Genomic DNA, 19,779 nt, shown 5'->3' on the forward strand with positions numbered 1-19,779 from the left:
GCGCGAGAGAGCGCGTGCTGCAGAAATCCTAGCATCTTCCTGTGGGCGACTGCAGCAAATGCAACCAGGAGCTGGCTGGTTTTTTTTTTTTTTTTTTTTGTGTTTTTTTTTTTATTACCGCTGCACACACACCACAGTCCTAGCAGGAGTTTGCTAGCCTAGCTGTCCGCTCCTTACGTGACATGTTACTCATCATCCCACACATTCATATATCTCTGTTTACCAACTGAAGCTTCTGCCACAGCTCATTTTTTTTTATAGCTGTTGGAGTTGTAAGACCAGTCAGTTTCAGCAGTAGAGTTCCTAATAGTGAGTTTAAACTGCTTTTTTTGATTTTAAAAATAAAGTTACCACCCGATTTCTGTTCCTCACTTCCTCAGAATATGTGGAGGGGACCCTAATTTCAGCATCCTGGAAGTAGAAAGCACTGAAGATCTGTGTCTTACACGACAGACAGGTGAGAGGCTCCTGCTTTGCACACACATCGCTTCAGAAGTGGCTGTAATATGTGTAGTAATTATTTGTGACTTGCTAGTGCAGTCAGCAGTGTTTAGACATTTAAATCGACTTCTTTATGTTATTATTTTGTTAGCAAAAACTTATTGTACTTAGTCCCCATGAAAAGAAACTCATCAAACAAAATATATATATATATATGCACAGACTGGTTTTTATTTTGATATATTTAGTCTAAAAAGTAAACACGGATGAGCTGTGCAGCTAATGTTTTTGCATTAAAATTTACCTTGCTTCTTTTAGATGGAATCTAAGGTACTATGTTATTTAGCTGGTATAAATGCTATTTAGTCTGTGGAGCATCCAGAGATCCCCGTTTTTATTTGTTTATTTTGGTTTTTGGTTTCAGGTGTTTTATTTTCCCTTTCTTGTGTATGTATGTTAATGACCTTTTTAAAGATATACATACAATTGTGGAAATTTTTTTCCTGAGATTTTTACATTTGTGCATTGCAATTATATTGTTGTTGTTATTATATTTAGACTTAAAAGAAAAAACATGGGGGATGAAAATGTCCTGTTTAAAGAGGGACATGTGGTCGCACTTTCATTTTTACCTGTTAAGTGAGTTATACCAGAGGTGTTCATGAGCCACGTTTGGCCCATTAGCCCAGTTTGACTAGTAAAACCAGTGCTACTAAAGAACATTCACCTGGACATCCCTGGATTCAAAATGAGCCAGACACGGAGTGTTCAGATCTTGTTTTCATTTTTTCTTTTTTCTTTTTTTTTTGTCTCCTTACATCATGTGTTTGTTAAAATTGATAAATCATAGTGACAATATAAGATAAAGTTCTGCTTTACTTATCTCAAAAGTGGGGAAATCCCTTTATTGCTGCAAATACAAGCTATAAGCACATAAGATAAGTACAGTGCTATATAGTTCAATAAAATACATCACAGTAAAACAACTACATTAGTAAATACAAGAACTGAAGTAAAATCAAAATTTAAGTGAGTATAAACTTAAATAAAACGATTAAAGTACACTTATAGAGAGAGATGTATACTTCTGTGTAAAGCTAGTACCATCATACCACAAAAAATGAGTTTTATCGAAAAATTTGAGTAATTTATGACTTCACTGCAACTCTCACTCTTTACAAAATATCCAGTAGCCGATTGGACCAGTTCATGCCTGACACCCCTGTTAACAGCCTGTGTCTCTTCCCTTGCAGGTGCAGTGTGTAGCCGGGGCAGCACCGAGGAAGGACGCTCTGGGGAGGAGGCGGCGCGGCAGCACGCCTCTCCGGCTGTGGATGTGCTGGGTGGCAACCCCCAGGCTGCACAAAATGTGGCTGGGGAGTCCCCTCGGCATGCCCCGCAGCCGGTCGCAGCTGCCCCGCACCCAGTCCCTCCGCTCACCGATCCGTCCACTGTGCCCCTGCTGGAGAGCAACACCCCAACATTCGCCAGCACGGAGAACGCCCCTCCGACCACCTTGCCTGAGACTCTACCAATCAGTGGTAATATCATCTCAGAAGAGAGTGCCGTCGGAGTTGCAAGATCTTTGCCAGCGTCCCTCACTGAGGACTGCAGTTCCTCTGCTGAGATGCAAAGGCTTCCAGCTTCCCTTTGTCCTCCTGTCCCCTTACAGATTGACAAAACAGTGCAAGAGCTGCAATACGGGTCACAAACTGATAAAGAGAAAAGCCACTCAAACAGTCAGACAAACCAGCTTCCTAGAGAAGGTGCTGGACTTGTGGTTATTACGGGAACAAAGGAAAAACGGTCCATCACCTTGGAATATAAACCAGAGACTGGAACAAATATGGAACTTGGTGGAAAAGAGCACACAGGTGGGAATATTCTCCCACAACAACCCAAATCTCAGATCTGTTTCACAGCCTCATCTCTCTCTGTCCAAGACGCTACGGAGGGTGGGGCTGTGGAGCAGTCCGACAGGACTCCATCTGTCCAAACAAATCAAAGCAGCCATATACCTCCGTCAGGTGCTGCAGAGCAAGCAGGGAGTCTCCAGGACTCGGCATCGCCTGCACTCCTTCTGTCCTCAGCCGAAAATAGAGAGATTAAACAAACTAACCTGTCAAAAACTCAACCCAAAACTATCAAGGGGATCTCAGCTAATGCTAGAGACGTGCAGAAAACGGCTTTTTCGGAGTCAGTTGAACACATTGAAACGCAGCCTCATTCAGCTGAAATACTCGAAGCCGCAAAGGCAAGAGAGCTGCTCCCTGGAATATACACTTCGACTGGAAAAGGAAGCTCGGCGTCCAGCTGCGGTCCCCTTGAAGGAGCGCAGGTGGAGAGTAGCACGAGCAAAGAGCAAGCTGACTCGTCAGGCCCCACAGTGCTGCAAGAGATTTCCTCAAAACCTTCCACCGGACCTGCTCTGTTTGACACAGGCCTAGTTGTCTCACTTCAGGCGGGGGAGGTTATAAAAGCTGAAACATCTCACACCTCTGACCAAGTCGCCTCAACAGAGCTCATCGCGGAGATTGTGCATTCTGCCGACACTCAGGAAATTGTGGTTGTCGGGGAGGAGGCTCATATCACCGGGGCCTGGCCCACCGTGCACCTGAATCAGAGTTACCTTCTGCAGCGAGAGGATGGCAGCGTCTGCGAAGCCGCCATCGTCAACGAGCTGACTTCGGAGATCTCCGCTGGGGAGCCGAAGCTGTACACAGGAAGCGTTCAGACGCAGATGGAGCTGGGCTCTCAACCTGTGGAAGTGTACGAGTTTTGCAGTCTGGTGGAGGAGGTCGCAGAGGAGACGGTCTGTGCCAGCAGTGCTGCACAGATGCCTCATTCTCCTGGATATGAGGTGAACTTATTCAACGCTTTACTAGAAAACTCTGAGGACCTCGAAGCATCTATCCACACAGTTGGTGAAAACAACACCATCATAATCTCCCAGCAGCCCTTGCGTTCAACAAGTGATATAAATCAGGCTTGCTCTAGCAGTAATTTATCCATACGAAACACAAGCATGGCCGGAGTTGAACAGCATTTGGTGTTAGATGCTAACCAAGCTGTTGAAGTGGCACACTCAAGTGCGGTTTGTTTAGTTGAAGTAGCGGCCGTTACTGCTGACTCATTCACTGTTGAACAGGCGGACACCAGCGCGCAAATCGGGACACAGGTCGGTGCTGACCAGACGGAGGTGAGCGGTACTGCTGTGCTTCAGACTGTTGGCCCAAAACAGGAAGCAGAAGTAACAGTTGCTTCGTTATCTCTCTTATCCCCAGTGGTTACTATTACCAGTGGAAACTTGGGGATGCAGGCCCCTGTTGCTGTTACACTTTCTCATATAGGAAACCAACCCTCCCTAAATCAGACCCCAGGAGTCACTGTTGTAAGTGTCGCAAAGCCTGAGGTCTGTGTTTCTGCTTGTGATGGGACCAAAGATTCCCCCGCTGTCACCACAACGGCATCAGTGACTGTTCAGAATGTCGCTATGCCCTCAGTAAGCAAGCCAGTGGCTTTGCGTGCCGCTCCTGGGGCTATAAATCCAACGCTGCTCCTTCTCAAACCGGGAGAAACTCCTCTCCTGAAACACCCACCCTCCTTTTCATTGTCTAAGCAACAGAATGCAGACGGCAAGCTGGCCAATGCCCACGGCTCCTGCTCCTGGTCTGGCACGGTGTCTGAGGAGTGCCTTCCCCAAACAGTCTCCGCTCTTAGCAGCTGCAGCGATCAGACGCAGCGGGCTGTCAATGAATTGTCAGTGGTAGCAGCAGCAGGAGCTTCTGTCAAGCTAGAAAGTGGTAATATTTCTCTTGAACCCGACCCGGCTACACCTGCCACCCCCTTAACGACTACTACAAGCAAACCTGAGGCCTTAACCGTTAGCAGAACTTTATCCCAAGATGTTTCCACAGCAGCCGCTACGCTGCACAGTTCGAACATGCTCACAGCTTCAGTCTCAGCATCCACCAGCCCCGGCGACTTCCCCAGCCAACCCGATTCCATCTACGGGGAGGAAGATGGCGAGGACATTGAGCATGACGACCCTGCGGGAGAAACTGAGGTCCAGGAGAGCAACTCGGGACAGGTTAGCAGCCCAGAAGAAGGCAGTGACGACGAAGCCGACGGCGAAAAAAGCGAGATGACCACCCCCAGCTCGCCACACAAGGTATTTGATCCATTAAAAAAAAAAAAAAAAAGGAAACCAAAGAAACCATAGCTTAGACATAGCATTAAGACTCATAGTCATGAGTTATTGCTTGAATGCCAAGGTATAAGAGGCGTCCACAAAACACGAGCACAACTGAAGCAAAACAGCTGATAAATGCTAAATCTGCATCCGGACATCTTGTCGCTGTGAATAAGATGAGATGAACTGTTTATTGGATCTTTTTTGTTCTTTTTATCCGAGTGAGGAGCTTAGGAGTTTCAGAGAGGTTTGCTTCCTAACTGGGTATGACAGAATATATATATATATATATTTTAGTGATGTGCAACACTGTTACTGTTGCTGAAATCATTTTTCTGAGCTGTAATTCAGTCCTGAAGAGATGCGTTAATATTTTATCTTGGCTAAGAACAAAAAGCAGTTTTAGTTATCAAATGGTAATCAGATACGCTGGCATGCTTTTTATTTTATTTTAAAAGGACGTCACTCCGCATGTAGTCCATCTTTAATGCAACACGTGTGTGCGCGGTGTTCTTGTATACAGTGATTCATTTCTTTTAAGTTGGCCGCATGCTAAGCCATGTGTGTTTTCCAGCATGGACAGAGCAGGACAGACAGACAAGCACTGTTTCTTAAGGTAAGTGCTGGTTGTCAGACACCCAGACAGGCTCATTTTAACAGGGCATTCATGAGCATATCCCAGGCAGGAGAATTTTAACTCAAGCAGGCATTTCTTTGACTTCAGCTCTTTTATGATTGCATGAGAAGACGGCTGCCACAGACTCGCTCGTGGCCAGTTTGACACGCTTCCTAAACACTTAAATGCTCTAATCCATTTCATGCATGATGCTTTTGTCTTAGTGAAGCTTAGGCTTTCACCTTAGTTTGTTTCATTTTCTAAAAATTAAAAAAAAAAAAAAATCCTCTTCATCCTTGTCCCCTTCACTCTCAGGTACGCCAGTGGATTGCAGACAGGGTCACTGGGAATTCTTCTCCTGGATCACCCTCAACCTTCTCCTACCCCGGATCCTCAACCACACCTGACTGGTCCACACCACGGCGGGAGAGGTCCTCGCCTCTCCGGGGTCCCCACGGAAAGTTTGTTTCACCTTCCTCTTTCGGTGCCTACAGTTCGTCGTCTTCGCCGCCAGACCAGGGCTCCTCTCAGCGGTCCCGCAGTGAGCGTCACACCGACATGGCAGAGCTGGCTAAACATGTGAGTGAGCATCATTCAGGATGTTCAGCATTTCGTCCACACGTCCGCGGGACAGTCAACCAGTCTGTCTCTCCGTCTGTGTTTTTTAGCAGTCTTTCTGCTTGTCTAGATACAGTTTTATCTAATTATATCTATCGATCTATTATCAATCTCTCTGACTGCTTGTCCTTCTGTTTACCTCTTTCATCTATCTTCAAATTTCCCAATTCAGTTTTTGTTTTTTTGTTTTTCAAACCGGGTTCTGATATTTTTATATAAAATATTTCATCTTTGTAACCGTCCTGCATATGAAAGGTTTTTTTTTTTTTGTTTATCATGCTTTACAGTTTTATATTTCTTCCACGTAATCCAAGTAAAATCTTAACTTTTATTTTGCTGTAGGTTGTTTCTTGTCCCTCAGTAAGTGGTGCCAGGCAGAAATCTTATGAATTGTGTATGAATCGCTGCTTCTCAGCCTCTCACTAAATCCTCAAATTGACGAAAGCAGTTGCACATCCGAAGATTATTTGCCTCATGTCTGATGCCTTTTAACAGGCTGCTCCAGGAGTCTGAAATGTAAATAATCAAAACAAATCACTTTGAATGGCACAGCATGCATTTTTTTAACCTTCTGGATTCTTAAAGGAGAGAAAATTGGACCTTTTTTACTAAAAAGACATTTCAGTTTTGTGAATAGACGCAGCTTTTGATCCATTTCCCTATTTAGCTGTCGGGCAGTTAAGTAGTTAATTGTTATTTTATGTCTGCTTTGAGTAATTTAAGAAAAGCTCAGGAGAAATTCAGCACTTTTTAAAAACTCCCCTGACATCCTTTTGACTTTGATGGTATACTTTACATGATTATGCTGGAGCGCTCTGCTGAACAACCTTTAAAAACTGTTGTGTTCAAGTGTTAAATATAAAGAGCTCTGTCCTTTGTACTGTTTACTTGCGTTACTTTTTGGGAACATCACGGTTTTTAAGAAGAAACGTCTCAATCAGCTCCTCCTCTTTTGTGAAGCAAGTGAAGCTCTGCTGATGAAGGTCACTATATGACAAACAGGACAAGGCAACAAAGTGTGTGGATTTGAAAGCAGGAGAAGAAAGATGGAACATCTTGCAGCCTTGTGACTGTGTGAGACAAAGTGTGAGGTGTGTGGAACAGCTTCTCTGCTGCAGTTTGAGTGCTAGGGAGGGATATTGTTATCGAAAATGTTGCACAGGTGCAGCTCTTTTGAAATTAAACAAATATTTTCTCCGACCGATGAGAGCCGTTCACCAGAGTGCCACTATTTTTTTTGTTTTTGTTTTTTTTGTTACTGAGACAGATAATTATGAAGTAATGAATCCAGAGTGTACCTAAATGAGAGGTGCAAGGAGAACCTTTATTTTTTTAAATGCCAACCCGGAGGCTGGCACCACCATGGTTCCCTCTACACACACCAAGTGGGATTTCTTTTCTGTTTTTGTTTCAAGGTTGTTTTGGTGTTATTGCATAAAACTTTGTTAAAAAAATGTTTTGGTCAATTTGTGAAGATAATCTTCACAAATTGATGCCATTAAGTGAAATCCTATGAGATAAAAGCCACAAACAAACTGCCTTTTGTTCAGCTCTCTTTCCATATAATCTTTCTATTTTCCTTATAATGCCAATATATGGCACTAGTATCTAAAAAGACCTGAAAATGGGGTTCTCAAAGCTTTGATAGACCCATTTCTATCAAGTGAGCCTACATCAAAAGTGGGGACCGCCTCTAAGAGTCGGAAGAACTAGGAAAAGGTTCCTCCAGTTTGAAAGCACCTTTGACGATGCAGTGTAGCAGGAGATCAGTATTTGGCATTTCTGAATCAGCTAACCCCCACCTTACTGTTTCAGAGCCAGGAGTTTACTGACTTTTTGTTCTTCACTTTGTGCTGCAGGAAGCTGACATCGAGCATCGAACACAGGCACTGAAGCGAGAGGGCTTCTGGTCAATGAAGCGACTCACCCGCCTGACGGAGCCACCGCGGCCAAAGGTTCACTGGGATTACCTGTGTGAGGAGATGCAGTGGCTCTCGGCTGACTTTGCTCAAGAGAGGCGGTGGAAGAGAGGCGTGGCCAGAAAGGTAGGACGTGCAAATCATCACAGAGGTTTGCTTGAAGTTTCACACATTCATGATGCTAAGAACAGGGGTGAAAAGTGCGCTCCTGTATTTTTGATGGTGGATGTTGTATATGTTCTAAATGTGTTCTGTTGATTTGTTGTTAGGTGGTGCGGATGGTGATGCGGCACCATGAGGAGCTGAGGCAAAAGGAAGAAAAAGCAAAGCGGGACGAGCATGCTAAAATCAGACGAGTCGCCTCTTCTATCGCAAAGGAAGTCCGGGCTTTTTGGAGCAGTGTAGAGAAGGTACAGATGATTCCCTGAAACCAAGCAAACAGAACATTCTGCTTCTCTGTTCAGCGCCCGTGTTTGTTCGGGTTTATGACAGAAATAACATCCACTTTTCACATGAAGTGCAGTCCTGCTTCCAAAAACGTGGCAGTGTAATGTTCAAGGCTGTAGCTGAATAAAAACTAAAACGAGGTGGGGATCAGGAGGCTTTGGCGCACAGATTCTGAAACTGCAGGTTTCGTCACTCTCCTACCAAAATTCACTGAACCAGCAGCAAAAGACCAAAACTACACTTTTGAAAAACATCGTAATGAATAAATTCCCTCTTAGTTTTGCTGTTTTGCTTCCACCACGATAAAATTGCACCTCTTGCACAGCTCTATCTCTCAGCGTGCTTTGACGCCAATTTACCATCAAACACCTCTATTTTCGGTATTTTTTTGTTTGCCTGCTACACACCCAGCTACCGTTGTGTACAGTGCTGTCGGCTGCCCCCCTCCAAAAAAATGGCCCCTGACAAGACAGCCTAATTTCGGTTTTTCAGTACTGAAGAAATGTAAACTTTCACACATTATACTAAATTGCAAAATGCTCATCTGTGTCTCCAATAAAACGTTGGCACTACATACAACACGACGCAACACAGTAACTTAACTTAGTAATAAAATGAAGAATAAGTGTAAATAATAAACAAAACAAAAAAAACACTGGACAGTTTGGACACACATTTTAAAAAAAACCCCCCAAAAAAAACAACCCCAAAATAATTTAAATTAAACTGAAAGTGAACCCTTTCATATGAGCAAAACTCGCTCTGAAAGCTGGCTGAAACTGAAAATAAAACTTCAGAACAAACATATACGATAGAAAATGGCACACGAAGTGATTAGTTTTTATTGGGCTCTTCTTTTAACAACACTCTGGGAACCTTTGGAGGATATCAATTACCTCAGTAGGGGAAAACCAACGGGTTTTCTAATCTATGCTCGCTATCTCATGATTTCAGCCGCTCTGCTCGTCCCGTGTCATATTTTCTTTGGTTCAGAACAAGCTTAATATTTTCACTGGTGCGCTTGGGTCAGTTCAGCACCTGGATCCTTTTTCCTGCTGAGCTATTGTCGTTGTAAAAATGCAGAATGTGTTTTGGTATTTTTTGCTAAAATAAGCAAAGCTTTAATTTATAGTAGATGCATCTTTTTGTAAAGTAAGATGTAGTTTGCAAACACTTGGAATAAACTCTTGTGAATCTTCCATCTTTTTCTGGGATGTTCAACCTTGTTAGTTGTGAACTGATCTAGTGCGTGTTTTCTTTAGTATTAAATTTTTTTTTCAGTGTTGTTTTTCTAATTTAAAAACACACACACACACACACAAAAAACTTTAATGTGTGTTGCTGACATTATTTTAATGGTCTAATTGTTTGTTTGTTTGTTTGTTGGTTTTTAAAAACCAACAAACAAACAAAAAGACCCCCACAGAGCTCATAATTGCCCTTTAAAAAAAAAAAAAAAAAAAAAAAGTTTTTGTTATTTTTGAACTAAATACAGTATGTAAATCTAAGTCATCAAGAATTTCGGTTGAATTTCACCCAGAGTAATCCGACTACACGGCTCTTCTTGATGTTAAAACATGCAGCTTGAAACCTTGAATTGAACTTTTTATATTGTAAACTCAATTAAAATACGAGACCCATTTGAGATTTTATGCCGTTTTACCCAGCATCGCAACTTTTCTGCTTATGTGGGGTTTTCTTGTTTACTTTTTAAAAATCATGTGAAATTCCCAGCTGTTCTCACACGCTGTCTTATTTGTTGAACCTGAAGGTGGTACAGTACAAGCAGCAGTCCAGGCTAGAGGAGAAGCGGAAGAAGGCGTTGGACCTTCAGCTGGACTTCATTGTTGGCCAGACGGAGAAATACTCAGACCTCCTGAGCAAGTCCTTGGCACCCATCAGGCCTGCTGAGACCGTCGTGTCTCCACAGAAATCCCTGCCTAATCCTGTCGAGGAGGATGGTGAGAAGTTTTCCCTTTAAAGAAAACCTTCTTCTTATCGTTAGTGCTCACTGCCACCATGTCGCAGACAGCTTTCAGAGCTGATTCACTGGTTCAGACTGGGACGTTGTCATAGCTACACACCAGTGAGCGAATCTTCTCAAGCGTTCAGAGGTAAACTGTTTCATAGGAACAAAAGGCGTTCTTCACCGTCAAGGTCGCTACATCTTTGTAAGATTAAACCGCATTTTCTGCGAGCCCTCTCTGGCTGATGCACCTCGGCTTGGTTTAACATGATGAGAAGTCAAACATTTGTCACAGCAGTTACACATTTTTATTTTTTTTGGGGGGGTGGACCACATCCAGAGCGCTGTACCTAATGCTCTTTGGCAACCGTCAGACTTGAGACCCATCAAACCTGTCAGACTTGTCTGCCGCCAGTATTACCGTTGGCAGCTTATTCCTGAAGCACTGAGGTGAGCAGCTTAATCTGAAGCTGTGTTTCAGTCAGAGGAGGAACAGACGTAGCAGTGGTTCTGATCCCACCTTCATTTCATTACCAAATACGGGTTTGTTGGTGCTAAAGTGCGAACACAGTCTGCTTAGCTGTGAAGAAGCTCACAGCACTGAGACCAAAACTTAAATTTTCCTTCTGCCTGTAGCTGAAGCCTTGCAGTAGCTCCAGCTGTGGCTTTTGTGTGTTAAAATCAAAATAGGAGACACAAACCAATAAGTCTTTAGTTAAGAAAGAGAAAAAAAAGATAGGTAGGTAGGTAGGTAGGTAGGTAGGAATAGAGCAACAACAAAACCCCCCCACCAGACACAACAAACTGCTGCTCTTAATCAAGACATGGATTTACATCAGCCTATTCTAGAAACTAAAATAACATGTTATATTTCAAACAGTGTGTGCTTATCATACTTTTGCTGTTTCTTTTATCTGTGACAGATAATCTGAAAGATATCTAATGTATATAAAATGCTGTCAATCATTTTTATGTTTAAAAAAAAAAAAGTTCAAATGGCTGCATATTATTTTATTTTATTTTATTTTTAAAACCATTTGACACATTTATGCCTCTGTTCAAATTTAGTCTAAATCAAACTTCTGTTTTTTGGATTTATAATACTGAAAGTATTTTCTGCAGACTTGTATTTAGATTAGTTAAACATCTGTTGTGATGTTTTGCATGACTAACAGGCTGAGAGTAGCAATATTTACTGCTGCAGAAGCTTCAAAGCAGAGGAAACTGTATAAGTGGGTATGATACACAAATAAAGCCACTGAAAACAAGTATTCCTGTATGAAATATATTTGCTTGAGGGTTTAAAAAAAAAAAAAAAAAAAGTAAAATCCTTGTTTCAGTTTGCAAAATGCTTGGACTGCGTGGTTCCCATTCATCAACTATCCTCACAGACCATCTGTAAAATGCAAATAATCCATAAAAACTTCTTTTAAAAAGTATATTTAAGCGTATATGAGAGGAAATTCAGTCTTTTTCAGTGTGTATGTTTGAGATGGTGTTTTTTTTTCCTCTTTTTGACTTTGCAGTTTGTCTAACTGTGTTCTTCAGAATAAAGTCTTTTTCCAATACCAAACCCTTTGTTTTCATGCAGACAGAGACTTTGAACCTCCCTGTGAAGAGGAGGATGATGAAGAGACCATAGAGGTGGAGGAGCAGCAGGAGGGCAATGATGCTGAGAGCCACCGGAGGGAGATTGAACTGCTGAAGGAAGAGGGCATGCTGCCACTGGACCAGCTGCTCAGCAGCCTCAATCTGCCTCAGGTAGGTCCACAAACCAGAGGGCAGTGATTGTTTTCTGAAAAGAACAAAAGTACTGCAACCATCCAGAAACAGACCAACTTCACAGATGTCCTCAATTTAACTTGGTTATCTAAATTTGTGGTTTAAATATTTATATCTGAAAAGTTGAACAGCCTACAACTTGAGCTACTTTGTATTAGAGATGGACCGATCCGATATTACGTATCGGTATTGGTCCGATACTGACCTAAATTACTGGATCGGATATCGGAGAGAAATAAAACATGTGATCCAATCCGAAGTATCACAAAATCACCTCACAAAATGCGCTACTTGGCATAACCCAGCTCAGTGCATCGTATCAGTATGTGTCACGTGATAGAGCGGCTGTTGTCTGCGAGACCTGTCGGTGGTCTGGTGGAGCATGTGGAGCCTCGCTACATGCTTCCAAACCGCGGCATTTCATCTCAGAGAAAACTATCCCAGAGAAGTAAAGCAAGTGTGTAAGTGCATCTCTGAATGTTTGCATAGTATTTCCATGTTAAGCTTAACAACTGATATATTGAGCCATAGCTGGACTGACCATCGGAGTTCCATATTGAGGCGAAAAGGAAGCAATTTGTCCATTACTTCAGCTACAATGGGGGGGGAAAAAAAAAAAGGGCACAAAGCTGGAGTTATTCTGTCTTTGCTGCACAGCTGCCTCTTCTCTCATTCTCTCCCCCTCCCTCCCCTGTTGCTACTTCAATCATGAAACTGATCAATGATCAGCTGGTTGGCTTTTCTGTCGCAAGTCCCGTCTCTCTTGTTTGTTTATCGCCCACCGTTTGGATATGTGGTGAGAGGGAAACATAAAAATTAATCCAGGAGATGTTCTTACTGAATCATCAGCTGAACAGTGATGGACAAACAGGATTACCTTTTATGTGAATGAGTTGAAGGGAAGTTATGAACTGTTTCTGAGAGACAAATAACACCAGGATCCTTTTCTACGTAGCTGACAGCTGGTAACTTTGCAGGGGCGGATCTAGCAAAGTTTTGCTAGGGGGCCAGGTAGGGCATTAACAGGGAAAGGGTGGGCACAAAAATACTTTTGTTTGTTATTTCATTTAAAATGACTAACTTTTAATAAATAATTATCTGAATCTTACAACCAAAGTGGTCATCTGATTAAATGTATAGAAATCCATTATTGTATATAGTAACTGTTAAGTCTAATATACAGTGGGGCAAAAAAGTATTTAGTCAGCCACCGATTGTGCAAGTTCCCCCACTTAAAATGATGACAGAGGTCAGTAATTTGCACCAGAGGTACACTTCAACTGTGAGAGACAGAATGTGAAAAAAAAATCCATGAATCCACATGGTAGGATTTGTAAAGAATTTATTCGTAAATTAGGGTGGAAAATAAGTATTTGGTCACCTCAAACAAGGAAAATCTCTGGCTCTCACAGACCTGTAACGTCTTCTGTAAGAAGCTTTTCTGTCCCCCACTCGTTACCTGTATGAATGGCACCTGTTCGAACTCATCATCTGTATCATCTGTATCTGTATAACTCCAAACTCCGCCATGGCCAAGACCAAAGAGCTTTCGAAGGACACCAGGAAAAGTATTGTAGACCTGCACCAGACTGGGAAGAGTGAATCTACAATAGGCAAGCAGCTTGGTGTGAAAAAATCAACTGTGGGAGCAATCATCAGAAAATGGAAGACATACAAGACCACTGATAATCTCCCACGATCTGGGGCTCCACGCAAGATCTCATCCCGTGGGGTCAAAATGATCATGAGAACGGTGAGCAAAGATCCCAGAACCACACGGGGGGACCCGGTGAATGACCTGCAGAGAGCTGGGACCAAAGTAACAAAGGTCACCATCAGTAACACACTACAACGGCAGGGAATCAAATCCCGCAGTGCCAGACGTGTTCCGCTGCTGAAGCCAGTGCATGTCCAGGCCCGTCTGAAGTTTGCCAGAGAGCACATGGATGATACAGCAGAGGATTGGGAGAATGTCATGTGGTCAGATGAAACCAAAGTAGAACTTTTTGGTATAAACTCAACTCGTCGTGTTTGGAGGAAGAAGAATACTGAGTTGCATCCCAAGAACACCATACCTACTGTGAAGCATGGGGGTGGAAACATCATGCTATGGGGCTGTTTTTCTGCCAAGGGGACAGGACGACTGATCCGTGTTAAGGACAGAATGAATGGGGCCATGTATCGTGAGATTCTGAGCCAAAACCTCCTTCCATCAGTGAGAACTTTGAAGATGAAACGAGGCTGGGTCTTCCAACATGACAATGATCCAAAACACACCACCCGGGCAACAAAGGAGTGGCTCCGTAAGAAGCATTTGAAAGTCCTGGAGTGGCCTAGCCAGTCTCCAGACCTCAACCCCATAGAAAATCTGTGGCGGGAGTTGAAGGTCCGTGTTGCTCGGCGACAGCCCCAAAACATCACTGCTCTCGAGAAGATCTGCATGGAGGAATGGGCCAAAATACCAGCTACTGTGTGTGCAAACCTGGTAAAGACCTATAGTAAACGTTTGACCTCTGTTATTGCCAACAAAGGTTATGTTACAAAGTATTGAGTTGTATTTTTGTTATTGACCAAATACTTATTTTCCACCCTGATTTACGAATAAATTCTTTACAAATCCTACCATGTGGATTCATGGATTTTTTTTTTTTTTTTCACATTCTGTCTCTCACAGTTGAAGTGTACCTCTGGTGCAAATTACTGACCTCTGTCATCATTTTAGGTGGGGGAACTTGCACAATCGGTGGCTGACTAAATACTTTTTTGCCCCACTGTACACCCTAGTAAGCTATAGTACTTTTTCCTTTGGGAAGGTACCATCTGTGCAGTCTGCAATTCTGTTGAAGAAAGATGTTCAATCTATTTAATTATTGTAGAAAAATAATTGATTTCTGTGCATTTGTTTTTACACGTGCATTAAATTAAAGTTGATTAAGCATTGTGAGGTGGGGGGTGGTTCCCTAATATTTTTGCTGGGAGTTGGCAACCCTATTTGTTAGGTTGTTTAATATTTCTGCTAAGTGCTCTTTAAGATACCAGAATAGGGATGATGGTGGAGGTTTAAGTTTATTAGATTGATCAGTTTTGCTGAACTATAAATTATTTTGGGTGCAGTGTATTTTTTGCATACAAGTATAACAGAATAGCTTTAGTGTTTTGTTTTTTAAAACTTGAGTATGAACTTATACAAAATGTAGCAAGATATTTATAAAAAAAACTGTCTTATTGATTACAAAATACGCTATATCGGATTCATATCGGTATCGGCAGATATCCAAATGTATGATATCGGACATAAAGTGGTATCGTGCCATCTCTACTTTGTATATGTTTTGTTCACATTTGAGTAAAAATGAGCTATTAATAGTTCCAGTTTTTAATCTGTTAGTGGATATACAGACAACTACTAAACAACTAGACTGATTTGAAAAAGACAAACGTTTTAAGAAGTTTCCATGGTTTCCAAGCAAACTTGTGAGTAGCTAATGATGGACCGAGAATAATGATCTACTATGATGATCTTCTCTTTATGTAAAAATGACACTGAATCTTAAACATACTGTAAGTTAATTTGATTCAGTGTTGGTACAAATTCAGGCAGTTTGGAAACTTTTCCTCCACAAACAGCTGAAATTATGGACCACGTAAAAAGTGAGCTGAGTCAAAGTATAGCACCTGAGTTTCTGCTGTTGTTTAAAGACCTGCCACTTTTATTTTGAGCTGCATCCCATTGTTGGATCTAAAGAGTCATTAAATAAAAATAAAAAAAAGGTAACAGTTGAGATTCAGTGTTTCTCACGTGGGTGATTAATGCAGGTGGACAGCCTTTTCTGTTTTATTTTGAAAGTTCCTGTCCCGTTTTTCCAGACATCCTTAAACTCCACTTTCTTGGACTACAGCTGCCAGCAATAGTCTTCCTCCTGCTCCGCTGAGTACCCGCAGTAGGTGGAGAGGAGGTTCAAGGACTACGGTTACCTGCTGCAGTCTGAGACTTTGGACTTGGAATATTTGTAGGAGAGCAGCTGATCATATTGCTCTCTTACGTGTCACAAACTGCTTGGCCAGTTCAGTATTTTCAGAAAGGAAACGTGAATTAAATGATTGAATTCATTTAAGAAAGATTCGAAACAGTTGGTAAACACTGACATTATCACCCACATAAACAAGCTGGTGAGCTGTAGCTGTGCATTTGATTTAACAGTAATGTGTTGTATAATTATTCATCTTCATTTTCACTTCAAATTAATTCCAGATGCTGTCATCTCACTGAGGACTTATTGAGCTTTATTATTTGTTTTTATAACTCATACAAGTCTAATTATGGGATGATTATACCTGAGTAAACACGCTGACACCTCTGTTAAAACGAGGTTAGCTGATAATGTGCAAAAGCTGAAGAAAAGCACATGTTTTTAATACTGACCACAGATTTCATGTATCACTGAATCACGGTGTTACGCAGGACCAGGGCTCGGACGAAGAATGCTCTGATGAAACGTCTTCATCAGAGGCGGGGGAGGAAGAAGACGGGGAATTCACTGCCAACGAAGAGGATGGTGAGATTGCTCCCAATATAACCTCCATAAAAACAGAATGAGACCTTTTACTGGATTTTTTTTTTCTGCTCATTTTTTGTTTATCCAAGTTCATTTTTAATTGTCAAGAATTTGTTTTTCTTCTTCTGTGTTCACAGCTGAGGATGAGGAGGACACGATAGCAGCTCAGGAGAAGGTGGAAGGAAATGTAGATCATGCAGAGGAACTCGATGATTTAGCCAAAGAGGGTGAGGGCTTTATTTTCTACTGGAAGTGGTGCTAATTCATTGCATTGACCTGAGGTTTTATGAAGTGTTTGAAGAGCTTTCTGTCTCTTTAAAGAGGAAAGCAAGCTTGATGACACCTCTGCATTGCTGCTCTCTTTCTGCCTTTTTTAAAATTCTGTACATATGAATGAAATTTCATTCATTACTAGCTGCTCCCTGGTCTAAAATAAGAGGCTGCAGACCGGATCCTTGACGTGTCTCTACTTCCCTTCCAGGCGATATGAGCATGGAGGAGTTGCTGGAGAAGTACAAAGGAGCGTATGCCTCAGACTTTGAGGTCCCGTCTGCTTCTGGCTCTAAAGCGAGCTCTGATTCGGAGGTGTCTGGGGATGAGGAGGTGGAGACTGAAGAAGATGAGAGTGATGTGGAAAGTAACACTTCTTCCTCAGGTATTAAACTGCTCATAAAGACCCAAAATAAACTGTTTATCTCCCTCCACTCTGAGCAGAAGCTTTCAGAAAATGTTTTCCTTCTTACGTCTGTTTCAAGTTTGTTTTGCTGCTTTAATTTATTATTAATTCATTAATCATTTCAAATGTTCTCCTCTCAGATTCACCAGGCGACAGTGCTGAAGATGAGGAGAGCGAGAAGGATGAGGAAGAGAGTGAGGAGGAAGACGAAGAGGAGTGTGGAGATGAAGGGATGGAGGTTTTGCTGAAGGAGGGAGACAGCAGCCCGTCTTCCTCTGGCTCGCGGCCAAAGAAGGAGATCAGTCACATTGCTGCTACTGCAGAGAGCCTGCAGCCCAAAGGCTACACTTTAGCTACCACAAAGGTCAGTCTTTAAATATTAAAAATGTATATTTCAGTCATTTTATCAGATGGAGGAAAAGTGTAGATTAAACTCTTCTGCAGATCTGAGTCACAGTTGTTTCAACTTTCTCTACAACTTAAGGTCAAGACCCCCATTCCATTTCTGCTTCATGGCACATTACGAGAGTATCAGCACATCGGTCTCGACTGGTTGGTCACCATGTATGAGAAAAAGCTAAACGGCATTTTGGCTGATGAGATGGGCCTCGGCAAGACGATCCAGACTATTGCTCTGCTGGCTCACCTCGCCTGTGAGAAAGGTAACAGACTGCGGCTTCTTATATGTACAGAGTTACAAAACTTTGGTTGTTGGAGTGTTATTTGTGATTAATACACTGTCCTGTTTCATTTGGTGTTATTAGGTAACTGGGGCCCTCACCTCATCATCGTCCCCACCAGCGTAATGTTAAACTGGGAGATGGAGCTGAAGCGCTGGTGTCCAGGGTTTAAAATCCTTACGTATTTTGGCAGTCAAAAGGAGAGAAAGTTAAAGAGACAGGTACTCAGTTTGCTGGTTCTGCAGGCGGCTCATTTTCCTTTGTTAGATGAGTGTGATGTGCTGCTTTGTCTGCTCTCATTTACTTTTAGTCTCTCCCTCCTGGCTTTACTGCTGTCATCTGTGATATACTGCAGATTGTTCTTGTCAGTCTTTAACTCCCCGTGTTACTTATCTGCTGAGTCGTCTTGTTTATCAATTGTTTGTTCTTAGTTTGCCTGCTGCTTGACTTACTCTTAATAATTTTGTTTCTCCTTACATACTGCTGTCTTAATTTTGACTGTGGCTTATTTACAGTGATGTAGATTAGTGTGTATCCCAGGAAAAACAGAGGCACTGATCCAGCTTTTATTTATTTATATATATATATATTTTTTTAACTCAAAAGTACAGTTTTTAAATTTAATGTTGCTGAAACAAAAGTAATTTAAAAAAAAATAAAAAATCTCAGGGCTCTCAAAATTTCAAAATCCCTGGTAGCTCTTCGGGCTGGGACTCTTCAGTTTTTGGTAGCCCAAAATAAATGTAAGTAGCCTGAATAAAAAAGAGAGCAATTTTTTGATTGATGTTTTGTTTCCTGTTTTGTTTCCTTTACAATATTATACATTAAAGTATAATATTGTAAAGGAAACAAAACATTAATCAAAAAATTGTTGAAAAACAAATTACAACATTGTATAAAAATTACAATCATCAACTCAAATACTTGGTTCTAATTGAACAGAAATTTCTATGAACTTGTAAGAACTGTGTAGGACATGAATCAGTCTGTGTCAGATCCTGAATTTGAAATTTCCACTGAAGTCACGGGTAAGAGACAAGTGGAACCAAGATTGAGGCCATTTGCTTTTTGACGTTTGCAAAGACTGCTAAATTTTGCCAGTGGTAGTTCACTCTTTGCAACATAGTACGTTGTTCTAAACAGATTTTTTTAGGTTTATTTTTAGTATGTTATTTGCAATTGGTGTTTGTTCTGGGAAAGATATTGCAGACTGAGCAATAATGCATTTCTCATGGGTTCTAATGGGGGCCTTTCTTAAAATGACTGGTCCCAGTAACAAAGGCGCTTGTCGACTCAGAAATCGAGAGAAAACCAACAACACACCCGGCAGAACATGTGCGCATTCGCTGACAAAATAAAAGACGCGCACCAGATAAGAAGTTGCAACGCGCGTTTGCGTCCATATAAAAAGCACTGTTTTTGTCCGCTAGAGTGGGATTTTCACGGCACATTCCGCACCACATCTCTGTACCACATCTCTGTGCATTCATCATTTGTTTGAAGCCAGCTCACCTCCTGCAACCACTTTTCCGAGAATACGTGCTTCTTTTGTGGTTCGGACTCCTGACATTTGTTTGGAGGTGGAGGAACACCAAAGTAATTGCTTAAAGGAGCTTCTTCGACATCTTTAAGAGTTCTAAACAGATGTCTGTCCTCCTCCAGAAAATCTTATGTATGCAAACACGCGTTGCAACTTCATATCTTGTGCGCGGTTTTTTTTTTTTTTTTTTTTTTTTTTTGTGACAGCGAATGCGCACCTGCGGACCACTTATGTGCAGCCCCGGTTATATAGCTCGTCATATTAAAGCCACAGAAATTCTTTTGTCCATGAAACCATAAAGCTGCACTTTCTTTTTGCCTTATAGTTTGATTTGTCACAACTTTTC

General features: G+C 41.8%; 1 protein-coding gene across 6 annotated transcripts in view; it reads left to right on the forward strand.

The window, feature by feature from the left end:
• The first annotated feature begins 385 nt into the window (after positions 1-385).
• Positions 386-19,779, forward strand: part of srcap (Snf2-related CREBBP activator protein) — a 39,326-nt gene continuing 19,932 nt past the window's right edge. For 4 of the 6 annotated variants that reach the window (XM_086304365.1, XM_086304370.1, XM_086304368.1 and 1 more), the window contains exons 1-13: positions 1,933-4,612; positions 5,208-5,249; positions 5,565-5,828; positions 7,727-7,912; positions 8,056-8,196; positions 10,005-10,194; positions 11,791-11,960; positions 16,444-16,537; positions 16,675-16,764; positions 17,019-17,192; positions 17,354-17,577; positions 17,698-17,875; positions 17,978-18,114. In XM_086304365.1, the coding sequence (XP_086160491.1) occupies positions 2,069-4,612; positions 5,208-5,249; positions 5,565-5,828; positions 7,727-7,912; positions 8,056-8,196; positions 10,005-10,194; positions 11,791-11,960; positions 16,444-16,537; positions 16,675-16,764; positions 17,019-17,192; positions 17,354-17,577; positions 17,698-17,875; positions 17,978-18,114 (4,434 nt within the window). In that variant the 5' untranslated portion in view covers positions 1,933-2,068. Of the gene's footprint in view, positions 458-1,694; positions 4,613-5,207; positions 5,250-5,564; positions 5,829-7,726; positions 7,913-8,055; positions 8,197-10,004; positions 10,195-11,790; positions 11,961-16,443; positions 16,538-16,674; positions 16,765-17,018; positions 17,193-17,353; positions 17,578-17,697; positions 17,876-17,977; positions 18,115-19,779 lie in introns of those variants that run through there. The other 2 variants (XM_086304367.1, XM_086304366.1) reach the window with 2 other exon arrangements.

Source organism: Aulonocara sp. 'chitande type north' Nkhata Bay, linkage group LG8, assembly GCF_057382095.1.
Source record: "Aulonocara sp. 'chitande type north' Nkhata Bay isolate Kocher_YH1m ecotype deep benthic linkage group LG8, A_spYH_male_GT1.1, whole genome shotgun sequence".
Lineage (NCBI taxonomy): Eukaryota > Metazoa > Chordata > Actinopteri > Cichliformes > Cichlidae > Aulonocara > Aulonocara sp. 'chitande type north' Nkhata Bay.